Source organism: Drosophila miranda, chromosome 2 (genome assembly GCF_003369915.1).
Source record: "Drosophila miranda strain MSH22 chromosome 2, D.miranda_PacBio2.1, whole genome shotgun sequence".
In the NCBI taxonomy this organism is placed as follows: domain Eukaryota; kingdom Metazoa; phylum Arthropoda; class Insecta; order Diptera; family Drosophilidae; genus Drosophila; species Drosophila miranda.
The window spans coordinates 15,929,958-15,953,372 of NC_046675.1; the positions used below are offsets into that span (position 1 = coordinate 15,929,958).

Genomic DNA, 23,415 nt, shown 5'->3' on the forward strand with positions numbered 1-23,415 from the left:
TACCGAAGTTATTCCTCATTTCTTTATGCTTTTCATATCGCATGGTCTCATCCTTGAGTGACTTTCACTTTCACCTCACTCACTCTCACTCTCGCTCTCTCTAGCTATCCTCCCTGCTCCTCGCTCTGCCTACATCTATGATTTCAATTGGTGTGCTGTTTATCAGACCGCCACTGTCCGTCCATACAATTCCCGATAAACTCACAGAAAAGTAATCTAGCTGGGGGCTACCTCTCTAAACAAAAACTTGAATCAAGCGAAAACCGAGAGACCAAATAACAAAAGCGTTTCGCTTGCTAACCAAAAATACAATTTCCGTTTCGCAAAACTCATTTCGCATTTTGGTTGTTTTAAATCAACAGCGGCAGAAGCAGCAGCAAAACAGGAGCTCGAAAATGGGAAATTGGGAGGGGGACAGGTTCGGGCCAACAACTGCCAAACAATTGCGTAAAAACAATAAACAATGAATACAAGGACGAAGCCATAATAGCAACCATATCAACGGGAGGAGGAACAACAACAGCAACAACAACACCAACAACAACAATGAATGTTGCTCATGTGCATGCCCACAATTAATTTACAATAAAACAATCAATTGATTACCATTACATCCGGCCGCGTAACGGAAATTGTTCGCAATATCCTATTGTTAAGCGAAATGACCCCCGACGTGGAGCCAGGGGGCAACGCGGGACGGTGGACGGGGGAGTTGGAGCCACCAGAGTGTGGGGGGGGCGAAAGGAGAAACTTTTCGAAATCCATGCCTGGGGCGGCTGAAACAAGTAAAATTTCCGAAAAACCAAATTGACAAGCCAGCGGTTAGATTGTTTTGACAGGCGTCTGGGGCAGGCCGGGCCACGTCGGGACCTATACTGTGGTCCGGGGTCATGACCACCGCACGCACTGCAACTGATTAGCGATGAAAAGCCGTTGCGTGAGTCCCCCGCCTTTGAGTTGTTTGCAGTGCCTCGGGGTACTTGACGAGTCCATTACACAAAAGTCCCACAACAAGAACAATGCCCCCCACAAGTGGATCGTAGTGTTCCTGATGATTGATCCAAGTGACACGCAGTCCCCGCACCCAGCAGCCCGTGGAAAACTTACCTCGAGAGCCAAATTGTTATGCAAAACATAAGTTCAACTTTCGACAATGATGACAGGAGAAGCGAAGCCCTCGGAAGCGTTTAAAAAGTTAACACTAGCAAAAAGTTAACCAAATTTGTTGCATACTTTGCAGCATCGGTTCACAAAACACACTGAGCCGGGAAGCTAGAGCCAAGGAGCTCCAAACTGGCAACTGGGAAAATGCCACTCTCCACTCTGCCTCTGCCTCTCTAAGGGGGATACCGAGACGAAGGCGAAGCTGCAGCATGCCGCCGTATAATGAGCTGCGAAGGCTGTTGCTGGCTGATACGGCTGGCGTCGTCGTTGCCCCACTGGGACGCCGCTGAATGGGAAGCTGGGCAACAAAAAGTTGCGCCAAAATGCTAAAACGCAGCGGGCGCCTCATCATTGGCAGCAGGGGGGGTTAGGGGAAACACTGGAGAATAGAAGGGTATCCGTGAGGAGCGCATTATGAGACCCCGCACAATGGAGCGAGCCACAAAAGAAATGGCATAAAAATGTAAATTTCGTTTCTTTTCGAGCAGAGCAGTTTATTTATACAGTCTTTATGAACTAGTGGCGGCCTAAGATAGTCGAAAGATGACGAGCAAGTTGATTAAGGCATTGAGCAATCAATATGCAGGCGACATCTTTTAGTTCCAGTATCGCTAATCGGTCAAAGCAGTGCAAAATACCACAAAAATGTGACACCCAAAACAATAAGTCTAGATTTTGTATCGATATGGATGATATTTGAAAACTCGAACCAAAATTTGGAAGATTTGTTCAGATAAAGTCGACACTCTTCCATTTATTGAATGAGATTTTGACTGCGAATGCTTTAGATGAAGATTAACACTTATTCAAAGACTATGAGCAGCTCTCTACGGTTGCAAACAGTTCTGTAATCCCACATTTTCGAAGTACTGCTGTTTGATCAATATACTCTATAATAATTATATAAAAATTGCGAGCAATCCTCGTATAATTGTATTTTACTAATTACAACCAATTCCTGCTGCATTTCTTGTATGGGATAACAGAATGGATCGCTGAAATGCTGTATAATTTTGTACTGCTCTCAATTTTTACCCCATCAAAGATGCATGTGTCCCATTGTGAGGCTGTCAATGGCCCCCCCATTGGCAGGTAATGTCGCTCAGTAAATGGTTCTTTATACACATACACACATGTATAGTATGTGCCTGTGTGTTCCATTTATCAACACTTTTGCCCACATTCAATGCGAGTTAATTAACAGTGTGCAATGACGTCAGCAAGGGGGTCTAGTTACTGCTCTTCTGCAAACGATTTCTATTGATACGAGTACGAGTATTTGCAGAGCGAATCGCTGCCATCAAGTCCCATGCCCAGCTGTCAGGCAATTTTGAGCGACAGCCTGGCCTGTCAGCCTAAACTCAAGTGCCGCCGACACCCAAAAAAAAAAAATAGTAAAGAGTCTAAATAATAATATGACCCACTTACAGGGAGTCAGAGTTAGGCCGCAACGGCAACAACTCAAATATGAAGCTCAGGCCATTTGCCAGCCCCACATTGCATGTGGCCTGGCACTTAACTCAATTTGCAACAAGAAAGACAGGCTAGCTTTTGGAGATCGAAGCGGAATATACTCTTAATTACTCTTCCTATACACGTTATGGGCAAAGGAAGAATCTGTGCCATGTTCGGACCGGATAGTTTCAAGATAAAATACTTATTTCCGATTAAGAAGTATGGAATAGAAGTAAGCTTTCCTAACTATGTGGCAAACATCGTTTAGCAATCGTTATACCTTTTGCCAGGGCATGGTTAAGCCATCGTCAATGTCGGCGTCGTTGTTGCCACCAAGTGCAGTCCGGGAAAATTGCTGCCATATTACCAACGACACCAGCATATTGTTATTACTTTTCTTTTTGTTGTTGTTTGTGGTTGTTGCTGGTTCTGGTTCTGCTTCTGGGCGGGGGGTGGAACTATCACTATTGTGGCAACGATGACAACGTCTTGCCAGTGTGTGTGTGTGTGTCTGGGTGCCATCAAAATCGAATTGATATGAAACCGCAATTGAAATGTCGGGGTCGGTTGGGCAAACGCAGCGAAAACTTTTTCGGTCTATGGCAGATGGGAGAAGGAAGAAGGTGACCCACATAAAATTCAATTCGAACCGACACTGAACTCCGGCTGAAGGCAGAGTGTGAGAGGCAGAGGAACAATCGCTTGAATCGCTTGTTGCATTGAGCTGCCAGCAGTCTGGATGGAGGCACCCAAGCGGATACTGGGAACATCGCGCAACAGGAGACGCCACACACACACACACACACACACACAAGCAGAAAGGGAGGCGGGTGGATACAGCCAGAGACAATACAGATACCAGGCGCCTGACAATATTTGTAAGCCTTTTGTAGGCGCAAAAAGGCGGCTGGCTGACTGGCTGACTGGCGACAGACAGCGACAGAGTCGGCGCCCGCCCCCGCACACGTTCCTATCGCCACTGGCACGAATGCATTCATTCGATACGTCCGCTCACTGCGAACCTCCCGCCCCACCCGCCGGCCCTGTCGTCACGCCAATTGTTGAGCTCCTCCATGCCAGGGGGCATACATTTCGAGTCGCTCTCCCGAGATGACGATGATGAAAATTTATGCATAAAACTGTCATTGGAATTGTTTGCAAATGAGCTGCTCCGCCAGCAAAAAAGTAAGAGCATGCAAATTGAATTCCAGTCACGTGCACCGAATGACACACTAATCACACTGTTCGAGTGCAAAAAGGACCAAGACTCGACTCGACGCGACTCGACAGGGATCGGGATCGGATCGGCGAGTTGAAGGGTGTCGTCCGGGAAGGACATTAGCCGGGTCAGCAGCTGCATGTCACATTATCAAGTTGCAAACAGAGCGCAATGCTTAAGCAAGAAATCAGAATTCAATTTACCATGCATGCGCCACACAGGACGGGATGAGTCGAGCCGGAGCTTCAGCTGTGAACTGTGGTGAGTTTCCTAAAGGGCCCACTCACACAGATACACCCACACACGAACACACACAGACACTAGGGCACGGACACGGATACGGATACGGACACGGTGGGAAAGTAAAAGGCAAATGTTGAGCACGGAGACGAGAGAGAGCGAATCCACATCAAAACAAAGGAAACCATGAGTCGGCTGAGCTTGGAAAAACTCGTTGAAAAATACCAACCAAAAACAAAGATCCACGGGGGAAAAAAACAGACAAATACATGGGCACTCGACAAAAAATACACAAGGAAAAACCAAATGAGATTAGGACTAAACGATACCCAAAACTTTTGACATGAAAGCAGCAGCCCAAATCGTTTGGATCTGAGATCCATCGAAACATTTCGGCAGATGCCTTTACCTCTTGATCGCTTAAATCATAGTTTCAGGATGTGCACAAAAACCATATACCCTTGAAGTCTACGAATACCCTGGGTATAGAAACGAATGCCCTGAATGACTAAGGCAAAGTTCGCGAAGATTCAACAAATGACAAAAGCCACGACAAGCAACAGAACCTCGACAGCAGCAGGCAGGGGGTGGACAGACAGCATGGTGGGTTGGCGGGGGGTGGATGGGATGTGGCAAGCGAGGTTAGAAGCTGCTTCAGGGACAGCTTCAAATGCTGAGGAGGGGCCCAGGCACAGGCCCAGTCAAGCAAGAAGCGTAAGCGTTTTCTGTCTCTGTGGCTGATTCTGTGTTTGACGCGCATACATATGTGTTTACTAGTCTGTGTGTACATCTGTGTGTGTGTGAGGGGGGAAGCTGAGATGTGTATGTGTTTGGGTATGAGCGAAAATTACAGACTAACAAGTGGTCGTTGAATGGCAAACCAGCGAGGCAGACAGCCCCAGCCACGACAGTTGATTTGATTTGACAGCAAGACATGACATTTCGGGTTGGCAGAGGCTGAGGCAGAGCCAGAGTCAGAGAGAGTGGTGTGGTGTGGTGTAGCCCAAGAGCCAGAGAACCCACCAAGACGCAGCAGCTCAAGTGAAGTGAAGCTGAAGAAATGCCACGAGTGCTGGATCCCAGCAGCCAGCAGCCGGCAGTCAGGGATCCACAACGGATGCCCCAACTGATGACGCAGATGTCTCTGCTCATCTCATCTCAACTCAACTCGACAGAGTCTCGTTCTGCTGCCGTTGGCAAGTGCAGGCAACCGCAAGCATCCATCCTTGGAGCAGTTGGGGGGGAATAAAAAAAAACCGAGAAAAACTGCGCCCGCGCCCGCTCATATAATGAAGATGGATCTTGACTGGGACAGGGACAGGGACACGGACAGGAACTGGTGGCTGTTGCTTTTGCTGGAGCTCGGCCTGGGCTTGGGCGACGACTAGCATAACAATGGGAAGCGGACGTAGCACTCGGAAGCGGAAATGAATAGCAGGACACCCACAACCCAAAAGCCACAGCCATCCCACACGGACCACCGCATGGCACTGGGGAGGTCTGTTCCCATGTTCCCATTCCCACGGTCCCCGTCCCCGTCCCCGACCACGTCCCATTGCTGGTTGGCCATAAAATATGCCATCGTGCATATGACTCTGTCATATATTTGGTATTTTAAAGCGTGCAATTCTGGTCTGTCCGGTGTCTCTGTCGGGTAAACACAGTGGGACCATAAAAACCGTGACCAGGCCAGGCGAAGTGCAAGTAGATTTCTGTTGTTTGTCGAGAGGTTTGTCTGGAAAGATATATGTGGGCTTGATATATTTGCCAACTGACATTATTTCATAATTTTCAACATATTATTTGATGATTCCAAAACGATTACATCAACTATCATAGGAATTTCTGGGGCATAGGATGGAATTTTATCAGAGATGCATTTCATTAGTTTACAAAGGTACGGATGGATACCTTTATGTCTGAATGAATATCGAATATCCGCTATCCGCTATCCTGCTTGTATTATTATGATATTAATTCTCAGTCCCACTGTGTTTTAGATACACAAGTCTCTAGAGACACTCCAGCCAAACCGGATACCCCCCTCCCTTACGATTTATATCGATATGCTGGCTGTGTGAACAGCTGACTGTCTGTCGACTCACCTCTTTGTTTGTCGCACTATCCGCTCCTGCTACTGCTCCTCCTGCTGCTGCTGTGGGTACAGCTACTCGTACTATTGCAGCGCGTTGGGGCCCGCACGTGTGCAGGTGCCAGTTAGCGGTTAGGTCAGGTGGGTGCTCGTTCGTTCGGTTTGGTGGTTGGGTGGGCGGTGGTGGCTCTGCTTGAGGATTGTGTGCTTTGTAGGTGATGAGTGGGTGGCTAGGTGGGTGGTGGGTGGCCAGGTGGGGTTGGGCAGGACTGCCAATGTCGTTGGCCGTGTGAGGATATCGCAGTCAGTCGTAGTTACAGTCTTCGTTGCCAACGCTTCAGTAGTCAGCTTGATGTGCTGAAAAGTCACTTTCGAGTGTTTTCACTTTCCACGTGGCGTTGCACGTGCGCGCTGCCAGCCAAGTGCCACTTGCCACGATTGTTAGCATGAATTCTCTTCACACAGTGTAATGGGGGGGTCTTGCAGAGAGAGATAACCTGCTGGTCGCGACGCGTTTATAGTTACAGCCTTGAAACAATGAAACAAGACAGCGGCGGGAAGGACGACGATGACGACGACCCATTGAGGCACTCGAGCAGTTTCTAGCGAAAGTGTGCGCCTTGCTCTGGCTTCAGATTGTTGTTGTTGTTGTTGCTGTTGCTGGTACTGGTTTGGCCACGTTTACACGAAATTAAGTTAAGTAATTAAGTTGGCCTGCTTGCTGGCTGTGGCTGTGGCTGGGGCTGTGGCTGGGGCTGGGGCTGGGTGGTGTGCGCATATTTCATAGCCTGCTTCTGGGCGTCCCACTGAAACGCCGCTTAAATTATGCATGCACCAGACATGTCACGTGGATAGTGCCACTAAACGAACGTTAGTCAACGTCGACGACGGCGTCGACGCCACATGCTAACATTCTGACAGCTGCGCGGCCGCGGCGGTTGAGTCCGAGTCCGAGTCCGAATTTGAGTGCGAGTTTCAGTTCGAGTGCGAGCGGGTAATTTTTAGACAATTTTGTATTCAACGGCCTTCTACTGATTAATTTCTGCTCGACTTTTATTCGATTTGCTATGATTTGCTTGGTTTTGCGGTTATAGAAATTGAATTTATTTGGCTACGCGCCACACGAGCACGTTGCAGCCACACAAAAATCTCGCTCACACAACTCTCCTCCACGCGCTACGCTCTCACTCAAAACTCACGCACACAGACACACTCGCAGCGACACAGACACACAGATGTTCGTTCATGTGCACACACACACCTAAGCAAAGCGTAACGTAGGACGCGATTTTTGGCGTATGTCCTGATGCCGTAATTTTCTATGCACAAACACGCGGAACACGCGGTATTCTCAAGGACTCTCGACTTTTGTTCGATTCCCTTGATTGGGCTACAGTCTCGGGCTGTTGTTTGGCCAGATTTCACACATTTAAGGCGCGATTTGGTAATTTTTTGCGATTTATTTTGATGCCACACAGCGTGGAGTGTGCAAACCGTGTTGATTTGTTCGCACCTTGGCCATTCGCTACTGAACCCAACACACACACGGTGAGAGTTCACCACAGCTGGCTGGCTGTCACGAGAGAGCGGCAGAGTCCTGGCCCACACAGCCAGCACAATCACTCGTTGCTTTCGCTCTTCTCCATTTCTCGCTCTCTGTCTCAGTCTCTGGAGCGCCGTGTGTGGTGGGTTAGCATTTTTTTTGGGTAGAGCTTGCGCACAGCTGTTCGGGGAATGGCGGCATTTCAAATAGCCAACGCTGAACGGCTGGGAAAAAGCTGAAAAACTGAGACTATAAGCTATGTGACTGATATGAATTAAAAGGCAATTCCAAGAGTTAATTTATGTCTCATAATGTTTTTTCGATGAAATATCCTTTCCTCAGTGGGCACTGCCTCTAACTCACTCAAGACCAAAACTTGCGCAAGCTCTCGCTCAAATTTCTCATGCTTACTGCCACTACCACTCACTCTCTCTTTCGCTCAGCTGTCATCTGTGGAGTATGTGTGTGTGTGGTAGTAGTGGGCGCCTGTCCCATTGCATGGAAATCTGTTGCATGAGCGCAATTTGTTATCCTCTTTATCTCAGCTGAGTGTCGTCCAAGTGTCAGTAGTGCTTCTCGCTACATAAATTACTCCATGGCTTCTTGAGCAATACCGTTACAGCAACAACAATCAAAATTGAGCATATAAAAACAATAAAATGCCGTAGCCGGAGCCGGCAGCGCCCATCGGGCAAATCCCCAAAAAGTAAAAGTACGAGTACCCACAATAATAACAATCTAGCTGGAAAATAAAGGAGGTGTAGGACTAGGAGCAAGATAAACACAATGTAAGATGAAGACGGGAGTACGACAGATTGAACTAGAGTGAGTGAGAGAGAGAGATAGAGGAGGCCAGAGATAGAGAGAGAGAGACGGCTAGCGGTTTAGTGGATTTACTTGACAAGACTGTTGCTCTCGTAGTCATCGGCATCGGAGTTGTGTTCTGTCTCTTGTTCCTTATCCGTTGCTTAAGCCATTGTTTGGGCTGTGATTTTGAAGAACTTTCGCTACTAATACATATTCAAACATGGTCTATGCCTTGCCTCATGCGTTGGGTACTGCGGGAAAATATAATTTTAAGCAGGGACCGCAACAGCTATGAGTTTTAAAATAAAAATTCCAGTCTAACAATTATTTCTCCATTTTTATTAAAAAACATCAAATATAAAACTTTTTATTAATTTGTATTAAAAAATGCTAAATAACAAAAACAAAACTTTGTTCTTATTTTTTCAATAAAAGGAGTTATTTTTGGATTTATATTTTAAAATATACAAATAAGAATTATTCCGTAACTTTTATTTTAAAAGTTAAAAATAAGAGATAAAATTAATATAGGTTTTTGAACCAGGTGGTGTAGGATCCTTAATATTCGTCCTTGAAGGACATGTGATAAATCATAGATCCAGAATAATTCAATATTTTTGGTAATACTCAACAAAGGATATTCATTTTAACTTTTATTTTTGATTTTTAAAATAATATGGTCATAAAAAATAGAGAGTACGACTAAGGAAATTTTGCAGCGAGGCCTCCAAAGACTGGCAGGTTCTCAGTCCCGAAGAGATGTTATTGTTCGAGGAAGGAGTACTTGCCCGCTCGACTCGCTGGGAGGAGGCACTCGCTCTTGGCTCAGTGGGGAAGGCTAAGCCTACCCGAGAAAAACCGTCCCCAAGTCCAAGAAAGCCAAGCAAAGAGCACAAGCGAGTCCGATGGAACGTCAACAGACTACTTGGCGATCATATATGAAGGTCCGTAAAACCTAATGATCGTGGTCCTTGTGGTTGATCTTTTTATCAATGTTTTGCTTGTGTTTGTGTTGAGACATATGTCATTGGTTGACCTAACTCATTAGACATTGTAATGGAATGAGTTCACCATCAAATGGCCCATGCAACAATAATATGTTATGCGCGGATCCCAGCTAGAAACGCAGCCCTCCCATCGCGACCGAGGGGCGCTGCCGCATTACGATCGACGCGAACAGCCGAACCGGTCGCGTACTGATTGAAAACTGATTAAAAGAGCTAAACATGCATTCAAAATTACAAATATTTTTACTAATTAGAGTAAACGAATGGAATTAGTAGTAGATATGAAAAAATCCTAAACGATTCCTGCAAGGAATGTTGTTCCGTATAAATTTGTTGTTCTGCTGATTTTCCTGAGTATTAAGCAAATAAATTCCACATAGAAGGGTAGGTGGGGGAGATACAGCGGGGGGCACGTACGTCATAGCCATGACCGTTGAAGCACACAACTAATTGAATTTCTCAAGCTGTTTCATTGACCGAATCGATTGAATCGAAACCAATTTGGCCATATGCAGTAACTGCGCCCCTTTCGCTGCCCAACCCCACTTGGCCTACATCATCGCCATCGAACCGAACCCCGCAGACACCACAGGATGGTATCCTGGGTGCTGCCTTTTTACAAAGTTGACTTCATTTTAGCCGTCGACACCGGCAGGCAGTCCCCGGCTGAAGCTTCATTAGAATGCATATTTTATATATTTTCTGGGCAAATTCCTTTGACTACTGATGCTGATGCCTGGAATACCTTAGGAAAACTGCAACTGGCGCCCTCGATAGGTACGGGCTCACAGCATATTCGAGGCAAGGGAGGACCAAGTTTATTAATAAACTTTCATTACCAGCCAATCAGTGGGATTCCATGAATATTTACCAAAAAATATTAGAGAAATTATATCCAAGCATCACCCAAGCCTCTGCCCGGATTACACGTTTTGTTTGAAATAAAATCAAATCGATTTGGTATTCAAATTTCCCTTTTGGTAGCATTTTGCCCAATAAAAACCACTTGAAAGTTATCTTTCCACCCTCAACCAAAACGAATAGTTTGCCCTTTAGCTTCCGCTTATTGACTGCCCAAAAAAGGGGAGCCCCAAATGCAGTCAAAGTCAAAATTACAGTCAGAATAAAAGTGAACATGCTGGAAAAAAGTACATACATACATATTTGCCAATTAGGGGGCGATGAGGAAAGAGTGCAAGCAATTTGTTTGCTCAAACGAGACGTCAAGTGTTACGCGAAGGTTGGTGCGGGGACTGGGATTGCAACAATCGAATTAATTGGCAGCTGCCCTTAACCGTATCGAACAATCGACGGCAAATGTAATTTCCAATATCATTAGGCTCTGGGCCCAACCTGCAATTTGCGCTGCAGCGGTTCTCCCCTGGTTTTTGTTGTTTTTGTCGTAATCGCTTTGTCATATAAATGAACCGAGTTTTGCTCTTCAGCCGGCTACAGTGGGCTGTATTTTCTACAACTTTGTCAACGTTTTTGCCTCGTGGGCAAAGTAAACTCAATTAACTTTTTGCCATTGCTGCTGCTGCTGCTGCTGCCGCTACCGTTGCAACAATAAACAATTTTTTTCCACCTTTCGCCTGGGCTCGGGCGAGAATCGCAATTAAGGAAGATAACAGTCAAGTGCAGCAGCACCCACTCCCACTCCCACTCCCACATCCCTATCCGTACGGTAAGGTACGTTGTATAAATTGCTTAGAAAATGTAAAGTGTAAAGCAAAATGGTTTGTGTATTTGTCATGGCGGTCTGTGGCCTCAGCCTCAGTCTCAGCCTCAACCTCAGTCCAGGACACGAGCTGGCCGACATTAACCAAGATTTGTTGGCGCTTTAGCGAGGCGTTTGTCAGGGGCTCTTGCTGCTGCCACTGCTGCTGCTTCTTTTAATTAAAAAAGTTCTAGCTGGATGCAATTAGCGGGGGCAACGGAACGGGTGCTGTCGCACGGAGCGTCTCCTCCTGAGTTATGAGAATAGTGTAAGGTTTAAGTAAATGCTTATAGAAATTTAATAGATTCCACTGGGGAGACATTTTTAATTGTGACAATATTTTGCAGCTACATAACGCAAAATGTATCTACATTTGCTCCAATTTTAATCGTTCGCAGATACAGCAGACATTTTTTAAGCACCTTTGCATTACCTGCCTCCTTTGACCGATGGAAGTAGGCCATTTATCAATGCCATTCGAATCGTTCTGTTAGTTGGAACCAAAACTTTTCATAAACAAAATCAAACACAACCTACACAACAAAAGGCAAAATTAATATACAAATAACCAGATTTGTATACATAGATAGTTTCCGATTCCTTTATTTTGATCACTTTGGCACCTCCGCATTCGATTTGGGTTCTGGCAGCACCATGTTCGTAGCCCGTTGTACCCATTTGAACTTTCTGAGAGAGTACCGGAATGCCTGGGCCGACAAAGACGTCCCAGCTATGGAATTGGTCAACGAGGCCTCCAATGCCTGGCAGGCTCTCAGTCCCGCTGTTCGAGGAGGTTTGTTAAGAGCTGCCTTTTGGTGGGACCATCTCATCATCTAACTATCGTCCCCACAGGATAAGTATGTGCCGGCTCGCCTCGCTGGAGGACGGTCATCGGTCTTGGCTTTTGCTGCCGGTATGTTGGTAGCTCAGCTGAGCGAAATAGAAATAGTCGACGAGGCCAAAATCATGGCCAAATCGAAGTCCAAGGCCAAACCGAAGTCCAAGGCCAAGCCGAAGTCTAGGGCCAAGCCGAAGTCCACGGCAGCCAAGCAGCTTCTGCGGAAGAATCAGAAGAATGCCACACAGGCCACACGGCGTTCAAACAAAGAACCCCTCCCATCTAAAGAAGATATTTCTAATGCCGTTGATCTTCTCTCTGAGCGGATGTGTTATCTTGGTCCACCTTAGGCTTTCTTGTCCTGAAATAAAAGCTTATGCAGGGTACTGGTATTTCAGAATTGTATATTTTATGGCTTCCATAGAAGGTGCCGGAATTACGCTACTTTCGAAACTATGTTGCACAATTGAAGACATGAGAAACCGAAAAGGGATACAAAATACTTAAATGGCTCAAACTCGAAGGGTCCCCTTTGTTTTAGTATGTAAAAAAGGGATAAATGACATCAAGGATAATACGCACTAACACACCCACTCAGACAGGTGAGAGCCCACGCCCACCCACTCAGCTATACAGTGTTGTCCCTTAAAATATGCAAAGCAAAGGAGAGCACCCATAAGACAGTGCAGGAGTAAAGCATCTGAGAGTATCTGAGCCGAGCGAAGATACAGCCAACAGCCAACATCCAACAGCCAGCAGTCGAGAGCCCAGCACAGCACCTATGCATAAATAATGAAAGCACACAGATACTCGCACACACACACACACCAATGCAGATGGGAGTGTACGGGACTGCAATGTTTGCTGCTGACGGCTCACATGGTAAAAGCGTCAGTATAATAGCCAAAGTAATGGCAAAAGTGCAATTGTGAGTTCAAGTAAATAAAAACTATTCAAATATGCAAAACACAATGCAAAATGAAGAGCAGCACACATAGCAGCATAGCCCCCGGGGGCCCAGGGCCCGCCCGTCCGCTCGTGTATCTCAAGTGCATAAATTTGCTTGTTAAATCCTGATTGATACGCCAGCCTGGGATGGTCGTCGTCGTCGTCGTAGTCGTCGTCGTCCTCGTTCCGCTGAGTGTTCCTTTCAACAGCAATAGATGGAAATGGATATGGAGATGGAGAGAGCAAAGAGGCAAACAAAAAAAAAACTATCCACATATTGCCATCATATTTTACACAAAGCGGAAGTCGAGTGCCGCCCTGCACGGAACTTGTTGTCCTTTGGGGCTGTTGCAGCATCAGCAGCAGCAGCGATTTGCCCCAGGACCCGGCGGGGGCGGGTGCGGCACACTTTTCGAAATTCGCTTATCAAGTTTTTAGTTGGAAATTCTCGCTAAGAGAGATGTGCAGTTTATTTGTTGCTTCAACTGATCGGCTATCGCTTGGGTAAATGTTTGTACTGTGTAAGGAGCAAAATTGTATTTGGCTTTGAATTTGATTAATCCTACTATGTATTGGTAATCCCCTTTATGGCTTCTCTAACTAAAATGTCGCCTTCAGAGCTGTCAATGAGGGAGATGCGGTCAATGCCGTCATTAAAACACTGTCCACCACAGCATAGCCAGGTGGATATGGAGAAAAACAAGCCAACAAAGACGTGTCCAGGTGGAAATTGATGAATTTTTGCAGCGCTTTTGAAGTTTCTGACAAAGCAGCGAGGAAATTGAAACAGAACTGACGCTGGGGCACTGTTGTTGATGCTGGTGCTGCAGCTCATAGTGCGAGGCATTGGAAAATGTTGTCACAACGGCATGGTGGAAATACTGGCCATGTTTTAGCCGCTCAAGGCTCAAAGCAGCTTATTGGCCCGAACAGCAACGCCTACAAGCATCAAAGACCACGTTGACAGCCGTGGCAGGGATGACGCAGTGCAGCCAAGGAAAGATTATTGCAAAAAATAAAAGAAAAACTCTTGCACACACTAGAGAAATGGAAAACCCTGAAAGTGGGAAGTGGGAGGTGCGAATGGGCCACTAACGATGCTGCTCTCTTGTTGTTGCCATTGTCGGTGGTTCCTGGTGATGTGTGTGGAATGATTATAAAGCAACATCGATGGAGGTAAAAAACTTGGTACATCATCATCTATGCATGCATCCATGTGCGTATATGCTTTTGGTTTTTTGTGTGGGTGTGTGCGTGTGTGTTTGTGTGTGTGTGTTGGTGGGTTGGCAGTTGTAGGCACTTTGCGGATGCTCGTGAATTGAACGTTTATTGACACACAAAAGCTGGAAAATTGAAAAATTCTGCAGAACCAACGATTCCCCCACCTGTCCGTGTTTACGACCAGCAGGCCCAGCCTCACTCATCTCTGTTCATTGCGTATTCCCCATACCTTTGTATACCCTAGATGGAGGGTGTTATGAATTTTCCTATATTGTTTTTCAACAAGTTAGAACACCTTAGATTACCTTTATAGGATGTTGTATTGAAAGAGCAATCATGAAAGAGTTCACATGATTCCTTAATCTGAAAGACCAAAAGTAAGACTTGAAAATGGGACAATTACTAGTCCTAGAAACCTCTCCATTATCCGCTGCTATGAAGGCTAAAACCGTCATCGAAGAGTATTCAAAGTTTCGTTGTGCCCAAGCAGCCATACCTCCTTCCTTGTTGCTTTTAATGGACGCCACACCTTTCAGGATTGTCATTGTTGGTGTTCCTCCATTCTGGCAATTTCCCCAGCGGCGGCATCCTGACAACGCCGCTCATCGAGCACCACCTCAAAGGAGCGCTTTGTGCGGCGCCGTGCGACCGTGTATTAGTGCTTCCATTCAATAGTTTGGTTTGCCAGGACAGGACTCGCAATACTCGTACATTCGGTTTTTATGTGTTATTGCATATTTCTGCGTTATAATGCAGACACTGCCTGAGGCACGAGCCCCCCGTCGACTGGCGATGCCGTCGCTTATTATTGCCCGCTGAACCATAATGGGTTAATGGCAAATTGAAACCCGATTGAAAGGGGCCCCGAGACGCGTTCCGTCTTCCTTCTTTCGCACACTGTCGATCCATATGAAATTCGTAATTGAATTAAATTTAATGGCATATTTCGAATGCCTTCTGCGGTGGGCGTGGCACACATGTGTGAAACATTTCCAACGCCTTCTCATCTTCTAGCTTTTCCTTCTTTTTTTTTGTATGTCTGGTTTTGTTAATTTGCACCAAGTGCGTGCAGGTCTTCGCAAGTGCCGTAAAGTGTGCACAAATTCAATTTTATTTTAGATTCACATATTTGCCTTTGTGCTCTTCCATTGGCTTCCATCAGTACCGGCGGGGAAGGATCAGTCGGACAATGAAGGAGAAGTCTTACAGAAGCCAGTTCAGTGGTTATAGGCTAAGGCTATAATCTTTTAAACTATGGAAGATGGAGAACAGAGACAGCTGTAGACGCAGGGAAGCCAAAGAACTGCAGAACCGGATTCAAATATTTCTGGCTAGAACAAGGCAATTGTTTGGTGCCTTCACAAATTCTTTGATTAGTTTTTAAATGGCCTTCCTCTGTGTGGCTAACACAAGCTAGTAGAATTAGCTTTCAGGTCAGTGAAACTCAATCTCCTCACATATATCCAGCTGAGCCTTTATGGCCACAAGTGTCCACAAAAATTTCGTGGGTGTCCGATGCTTTTTTACATACATTAATACAAAGAAAGACTTCTACTTCGAAAAAAAAACCCATTAATTAATTGGATACATATGTATTTTCAACACGTTAAGTTGACTGCTAGGTATACATTTTTGAATGTAAATTGATTCTGCTGGTGACGAGTATCAAACTCGGCTTACAGATCACCATCGGATAGTATGGCGTCCTCAATCTGACGGATCTGAGCCCAAGTTTTTTCAGATTCCTTGATTACTTTGGCGCTCGCCAAACAGTAGGGACACTGGCGAAAGTCCATAAGGGAAGCTTCCTGTGGGAAAATGGGGTGTTAGAACATAATCAACCAAAGGAAAATATAGGCAAGAACTTACAGCTGGATGCTTCTCGCATATTGTGGCAACGCGTCCATGCAAGTAGTGGTGGCAGCGACCACACTCGAGGGCCTTCGCTGGACTGTTGCATATGCATGTCTTAATAATAATGTTCTCCGATTGCAGATCGGATCCGATATCCTCCTCTTTTTTCTCCGCATTGTTGTTGGCCTCCACGTACAAGCATTTCTTGACGACCTGTTTCTTTTGGTAATTAGGTTTAAGGAATTTTACGCTGCGCGGCGATGCTCCGTTAAGATTCCCGTAGATTGAGTTCATACGTGCGAAAATTGAATTCTGATCAGTCCCCTCTGATTCCGAAATGGTAAGAATTATTAGCCGCACTTATCACACTTCTCACACACATATTTACCCATTTTGCTTCTGATTTGCACGATTTTGTTATGCTCAGTAATTAGATCTATAGCGACACCAACTAATGATTAATTGAACTAAGTTGATTTGTCGCAATTATAAGCTCCGTTTATCCACAATAAAGAAAAATCGCGGCTAGCACGAAAATATATGACGCCTTATAATTTTTCCTTTTTTATGTCAAGTAACGGTGATTACCAATGTTGTAAAGCGCATCAATATTATACGTGTCAGCTATCGAGTGCGCAATATCGCACTTAAATATCAATTAAAATTATTTTTACAAAATCCAGCTCCAGCTAAATAACAATATTTTTAACAAAGTTATTAATGAGAATCCATTAAGATATTATGCAGGGTATTTATTGCATTAGCATAAGACGGCGTTTGCATAATTTTTATAATTTCTAATCAACCTGTTTAAAAAAAGGAAATAAATGTGTAATTATATTATTGTAATATTTTATATTTTGTGGTATAAATCAAACAAGTAACAGCTTTTATTTTATTTCCCGCGCCCTAGTGTACCATACCCCCAACCCCTGCCCATTCTTCATTTATTTTGTGGCGGTAGGTCACTTCATCAAAAGACGATTTCGTGATATGAACTGGCACATCTTTATACTGTATGGTTAGTGCTAATATTCAACTAGATTTGGTATTAAATTTTTTAATGGCGATATTTCGCAATCGATAGGTGATGTTGATGCTCTTTACAGCACTGGTTGATCGGCGTTATTTGACAAAAAATTAAAAGCATAAGGCTTAATTTGGGCTAAAAACCGGAGATTGTGACAAGTGGGCCGACTAAAATCTATTATTAGTTGGTTATTGTTGGTTCTTATTACTGAACATAGCTACATCGTGTAAAATCTGAAGCAAAATGGGTAAGTTTTTCTGGCTGCAAGAAAATAATGTGATAAGTGCAGCTAATAATTCTTACAATTTCCGAATCAGAAGGAACTGATCAGAAATCAGACAATGGGGAGGAACCAGGACGCTGTCCGCCAAGCATGACGTCATCGAAACCAATGCAATCGGGAGCCAATTATAAGCCCACTCTTGACTCGCAAGGCCACTGTGCCCCGAAGACCAGAATTGCCGCTGTGACGAATGACTTTGGCAAGGAGATACCACTCTCCGTAATCACGGGAGCAGACGGGCTGATAAAAGAGTTCACAATTCTTCCATCGAGAAAAGGTACAGCCACAGTGGGTGGGGTTACCGCCGGACCACAGGAGAGGGAGAGCTTCACGTTTGAGGAAATCAGAGCTGTAATGGAAGATGAAAAGCCCTATAATCTAATGCACATAGTCCATTCGGAACCTCAAGTCGGCGATGCTCTGGCGCCGAATCAGTCCCTACAGGATGAGAAGGTCGACTATGAGGAGAATCGGGTGGCCGAGTCCTTCGTTATGTACGAGCCCAGCAAGCTCCAGCTTCCCGAGCCACATTCGGCAATGGCACTGGTTGAGAAGACCATTCTTTCATCGGTGTCACTGCCCGACATCAGCTACGATCTGAAACTGCCCGGATCCTCCCCGGGCTGCCTGAGTACCCAGCAACTGGAGGCGGTGGTCCATGCCTGCCAGACCCATGAGCGGGTTCTACCCTGTGGGGAGCGGGCTGGCTTCCTTCTGGGCGATGGACCTGGCGTGGGAAAGGGCCGGATCATAGCTGGGATCATATATGACAATTTCTTGAAGGGCCGCCAGCGGGCACTTTGGGTCTCCGTCTCGAATGTACTCAAGTGCGATGTGGAGCGTGATCTGAAAGACATTCGCGGGAGCAAGTGCGAGTGCGAGAAGATCAAAGTGGTGGTCTTGGACACATTGAATTTCTGGCGTATAAGCTCCGAGGAGAACGACAAGTTCAAAGCAGGCATCGTCTTCTGCACGTACACCTCTCTGTTGGCGATGTCGGAGAAGCTCGATGGGAAGTACGATAACCGTTTTCAACAGGTTTCCAGCTGGCTGGGCAAGGGCTTTGACGGGGTCATCGTCTTCGACGAGTGCGACAACGCCAGGAACCTCACTCGGGATAATGTCAGCGTGTTGCTGAAGCTGCAGAAGCAACTCCCCAATGCTCGGATGGTTTATGTCTTGGCCACGGAGCCCAGCGATCCCAGAAAAATGACCTTTATGACGCGTCTGGGCCTGTGGGGCCCCGGAACGGCCTATTTGAAATTCGATAGCTTTGCGAATGAGATGCAAAATCGAAACCCAGCCAGCATGAAGATGTTGTGCATGGACATGAAGCTGCGAGGCACCTACATAGCTCGACAGCTGAGCTTCAAGAAGGTCGGCGTCCGCATCGAAGAGGTTGCCATGACGAGGGAGTTCTGCAAGACGTACGATCATGCAGCCAAACTCTGGGCCGAGATCAACATGAAGTGGCAAGCAGCCTGCCGCCTGTTACACGTCGAGCCCTACACGCAGCAGAAGATCTGGGACGAGTACTGGTCCTCGCATCAACAGTTCTTTCGATTCTTGTGCCTCGCCGGCAAGGTGGAAAATGCCCTGAATCTGGCTCGTCACGCCCTCGACCAAGGTAAGGCGGTGGTCATTAACCTTCAATCCACAGAAGAGTCGTGGACTATCGAATACTTGAAGGGCCACAAAGGCAAGCTTAAAGAGCCTGTATCCACTTTGAAGGTGATTATGAGATTGTTTGTAGAGAAATACTTTCCGGCGCCCAAACTCAAGGATTTTAATCGTCTGATCAACATGGCGGTCATAAACACATCGCAATCAAAGAGACACAGGCTGAACTCCGATGAGGATGCCGAATACGTTGAATCCGATGAGACCGACATGGAAAAGGCCGACAGTGGTAAGAGTGTATTTGTTGGATCTTCGATCATACTTGTATCTATTCTTTCATATAGATAAACCCATGCAGGAGCGCATCCTGGTTCACTTGCACGACTATCTGCGGTCCAAGCAAAGCAAAGAAAAGGACACTTCCGGAGACATCACCGATTACGATGTGGGATGTTGTATCTACATGCGATACCAGATGCTGTGCAAGATTGATTTCTTAGGTCGCCGGCTGCCTGCCAATACGATGGACAAGCTTAAAGCAAGACTAGGCGGCCACAAAGCGGTGGCCGAGATAACCACAAGACGGGGAGGAATCGTTTCTATTAAGCAGGTCTACCAGTATATGCCGCGCTGTAGTAGCGTGGCCCATCGGGACCACGTCAACTTCATGGAGCATCAAAGTTTTATGGCGGACAGCAAGAAGGTGGCCATCATTTCGGAGACCACCGCCATGGGCATCTCTCTGCACAGCGACAAGACTGTGGCCAATCAGCGCCAGCGTGTGCACATCATCTTGGAGCTTCCGTCGAGCTTGGACCTGGCTATTCAACAATTGGGTCGCACGCATCGCTCCAATCAGGTCAACACCCCGGAATATGTGTTTGTTGTCGCGGACCTGGTAGGCGAACGACGCATGGCCACCACCGTCGCCGCTCGATTGAAGGCTCTGGGTGCTTGGATCAAGGACAATACCCTGTCCACCGATGACTCAGATCTTGAACAGATCAATATTAACAACATCCATGGACCCAGCAGCCTCTACCATGTGATCCAACAGATGGCAGGCCAGAGAAGCATCGATCCCTCTGAGATACCAGACACGTACAAGGGGGACTTTCTGGCCGACTGCGAAGTGGCCCTTGGCGATGTGGGCGTGCTCAATGTGGAGACAGGAGAGAACGGCGTCGAGATTTATAGCGTCGCCAAGGACTCCTCGAACGTTGATAGATTCATCAACAGATTGCGCGGGTGTTGCGTGGAGATTCAGAATTTCATATTCAAGTTCTTTATCGACAACATGTACGGGGGTATTGCGCAAATGAAGCGATCGGGTCGCTTTAACATTGGAATCCTCGACCTGACGGCCCACGAAGTTAGCGTAAAGTCCGTTAGGGAGATACAATTTACAAGGATGTTCACCAATGGCTCGGAAACCACACAGCTGCACACGTTGCAGGTGGAACGTGGCATGACATTTAATACGGCTATGACCATGTAAGTTTTGCTTTTTACTTTGTCTCAGTCGCAAAACTGGTAACACGTTTTCCTCGTAGTTACCGCAAAAGAGCACGTAAGCGCTACGAAGGCTTCTATCAATTGAAAAAGAAGAAACGGGACAAAAGGGTAGTTATCTTATGCCTGGTAGCCAAGTCGAGTGCCCAGTTTGCCATATGCCTCAAAGACATCCAAATGGAGATCTACCGACCCCATATCGGACGTCAAGTGCGCATCGAAAACCTCAAGTCCATTGCCTCGCGCTTTTTAAGGGTCAAGTTGAAAACGGCCCAGAAATATTGGCAGGAACAGTATGATGTGTGTCTAAACACCTGTTCCCATATCTTTTGGAATCGCACGTGTCACTTTCCCGATGACTGTATGGACGGCAAGCGTATACGCACCTATAATGTGCTCTCGGGGCGTGTGCTGCCCTTTTGGAACCGCATTACTAATATCTTTGAGAAGAACAGGTACAGGATCCAGATGATTAGTGCAAAAACTGATGTAGGTCAGAATATTGTGGGTATTGTGGTGCCGAATTCCGTCTTCAAGATAATCTACAGTGATTTGTCTTCAAATGTTTGTAAAGTTGAAGTATTAGAATCCACGAAAGAGTGATTAGTATATGTAAACAATATGATCTTAGAACCATTATATAAAAGACTTGTTTGTGTTTGAACTCTTCCAAAACGGCTCGACCAGTTTTAATGCAATTTTTGTTGTATATTTAGTGGGTTAAAAGTTTTTTAACTGGGAATTCGACTTGGTAGAGCACAAAGAACAGCAACACGATAACGATAATGTGAGTGTGAGCATGTCGTAATTGCGTGAATTTTAATCACAAGAGGCACGAGATGAACGAAAACAACAATCACAATTGGAACGGAGACAATCGCGCCGGTAGGTAATTGACACTCACAGAGAAATTGGCAACGTTAAGCATTTACATCCGCTTTGTTTCTTCCTCTTGCAATCGAGTACGATTATATTACACTCATCCAAAAGTACTGATTGGTGCTATGGATACTGTCATGCGCTCAAATTCAAAATTGAGTCATATGTAATGCTCATGGTCACGGATCCAGATTCCAACCTGTTTCCATTCGCACATAAAATTAATGCTCCCAAATTACATCGATCGTAGAAACAGACATAGTTCGCAATATGAGAGATTATAGCCTTTCACCTATACTATATTAAAATATAAAAAAGTAAATATATATTCTCTCAGTACGCGTTCTACTGCTCTCGTTGCATCTTGCTCCGTGCTCAATTGACCGCAGCTCGACCGAAATGCTCAAACTTAAGCTGCAGTCAGTCCAACGTGTGGATCACCTCGAATATTCTTGGAAAAATCAACTCCACACAGAGCTGGCTCGCATGGCACAGATGAAACCACATTTAGAGAGAAAGCGAGAGGCCAGGCGAAAGGAGTTAACTCTGGTCTGGTTTTGGTCTTTTTCGAGACTCTTCATATGCAAGGCGGTTCGGAAGGAAAGGAAGCCCGAAAGTTTTTGCCATTATTTTCTTTGTGCATAATTAGAATAATATTTGATTAAAAACATTTTATTTCAATTACACAAATGGCAGAGCAGAGCAGAGAGAAGCAAAACTAAACACGCAGTGTACATTTGCCCAGGGCTCATTGTCCAACCGGAGCAGAAACTGGGGACCCGAACCCGAACCAGAAGCAGCTGCTTGGGTTCGCTGAAGCTGAAGATGGATATGGAGATGGAGCGGAGATGCCCCCAGAAGCAGTCTAAAAATTGAAGAAGGAGACACTGGAAAAACAATAAGACAGAAGAAGGACAATTAGCGTTGCTGAACAAAGTTAAGCATTTGATGGAGCGCAGACAAGCGTGAAATGATGAAATAATATCACAAATACTGGAGAGCAAAAAAACGAACTAAATTAAATGAGCGGACTCATCAAGGCCCTACCTAGCCTCTACCTGCGTGATGTGCTAGGGAATAACTTGGAGTGGGGTACTTGGTAAATTGCCCCAATCATTTACCACAATTTCAAAAGGGATCTTGAGCGGATGGAGCGATAAAAGTTTCAAGCACACTCCAATGCCAATATAATTGTCTGTGTTAATTGAAAAAGTTGCTGCTTGCTGCCGTTGCAGCAGCTGCTGTTTCTCCTTCTTAATTTGCATTAGTTTTTGAAGTTGAGCTGTGATTGGGTTCTCCAAGTGTCCTGCTTGTCCTGTCCACACTCGCACGCACACCACACACAACCAAACAGTAGACAGACATCTGAGACAGCTTTTGTAAATTGAAACACATTTGCCAGAGTCCACTTCAAGCATATCTAATCCTTGGCCTGCCCTTCAGAACTAACCTCGATTGACAGGACAGCATGGGACTCTGGCCTTTGTGTTTGCCCATTGTTGTGTTGATTATTGGTTTTGGCGTATTAGTAACCATTATGCATGTCCATAATATGCAATTAATTAATGTTCGATGCAAATTACAATCTGCAGTAGTCGTAGTCGTCGTCGGAGTCGGACAAGGGTCCACATCAGCATCTACATCAATCAGCACGAGGACCGGACCCGAACGAGATACCAAATAGAAAATCTTTGAGCTTAAGCAGCTGTTCGATTCAGCTCGGAGTTCTGCATAAATTGTAATTAAATTAGAAGGCGAAATTGAATCGATTCGATGCGATGCCAGGAGAGCCACTCGTTGTCCTGCTCCATTGATTTGCAAATCACTTTTTCCAGGGGGTTGGGTCCAAAATGAAATTAATCTATGCATATTGCAGTCGGAATATGCAAAAGGCTCTAAGCTGATTGTCGACCCATCCACGACCACCAAATCGATTTGCTGCTCGACTGGCCCCAAAAACATCGACATCTTCATCTTCAATTGGAA

General features: G+C 45.7%; 3 protein-coding genes across 4 annotated transcripts; 2 read left to right on the forward strand and 1 right to left on the reverse strand.

Annotated features, from left to right (window-relative positions):
* Positions 1-11,721: 11,721 nt before the first annotated feature.
* Positions 11,722-12,493, forward strand: LOC108154475. The gene is made up of 2 exons (XM_017284749.2): positions 11,722-12,037; positions 12,097-12,493. The coding sequence occupies exons 1-2, from the start codon at positions 11,948-11,950 to the stop codon at positions 12,430-12,432; spliced, it is 426 nt and encodes a 141-aa protein (XP_017140238.1). The 5' UTR covers positions 11,722-11,947; the 3' UTR covers positions 12,433-12,493.
* A 3,334-nt stretch (positions 12,494-15,827) lies between these two features.
* Positions 15,828-16,689, reverse strand: LOC108154286 (uncharacterized protein CG13380-like). The gene is made up of 3 exons (XM_017284536.2): positions 16,494-16,689; positions 16,121-16,431; positions 15,828-16,059 (listed from the first exon to the last, which is right to left on the reverse strand). Exons 1-3 carry the CDS (start codon positions 16,495-16,497, stop codon positions 15,928-15,930), a joined length of 447 nt encoding a protein of 148 aa, XP_017140025.1. The 5' UTR covers positions 16,498-16,689; the 3' UTR covers positions 15,828-15,927.
* Positions 16,690-17,215: 526 nt separating this feature from the next.
* On the forward strand, positions 17,216-21,228 carry LOC108157353 (protein strawberry notch-like). Of its 2 annotated transcripts, none has more exons than XM_017289373.2 (4): positions 17,216-17,382; positions 17,453-19,327; positions 19,383-20,532; positions 20,592-21,228. In XM_017289373.2, exons 1-4 carry the CDS (start codon positions 17,379-17,381, stop codon positions 21,151-21,153), a joined length of 3,591 nt encoding a protein of 1,196 aa, XP_017144862.1. In that variant the 5' UTR covers positions 17,216-17,378; the 3' UTR covers positions 21,154-21,228. The 2 variants fall into 2 exon arrangements, with proteins under 2 accessions (XP_017144862.1, XP_017144863.1); XM_017289374.2 differs by having other exon boundaries at positions 17,456-19,327.
* Positions 21,229-23,415: the final 2,187 nt, after the last annotated feature.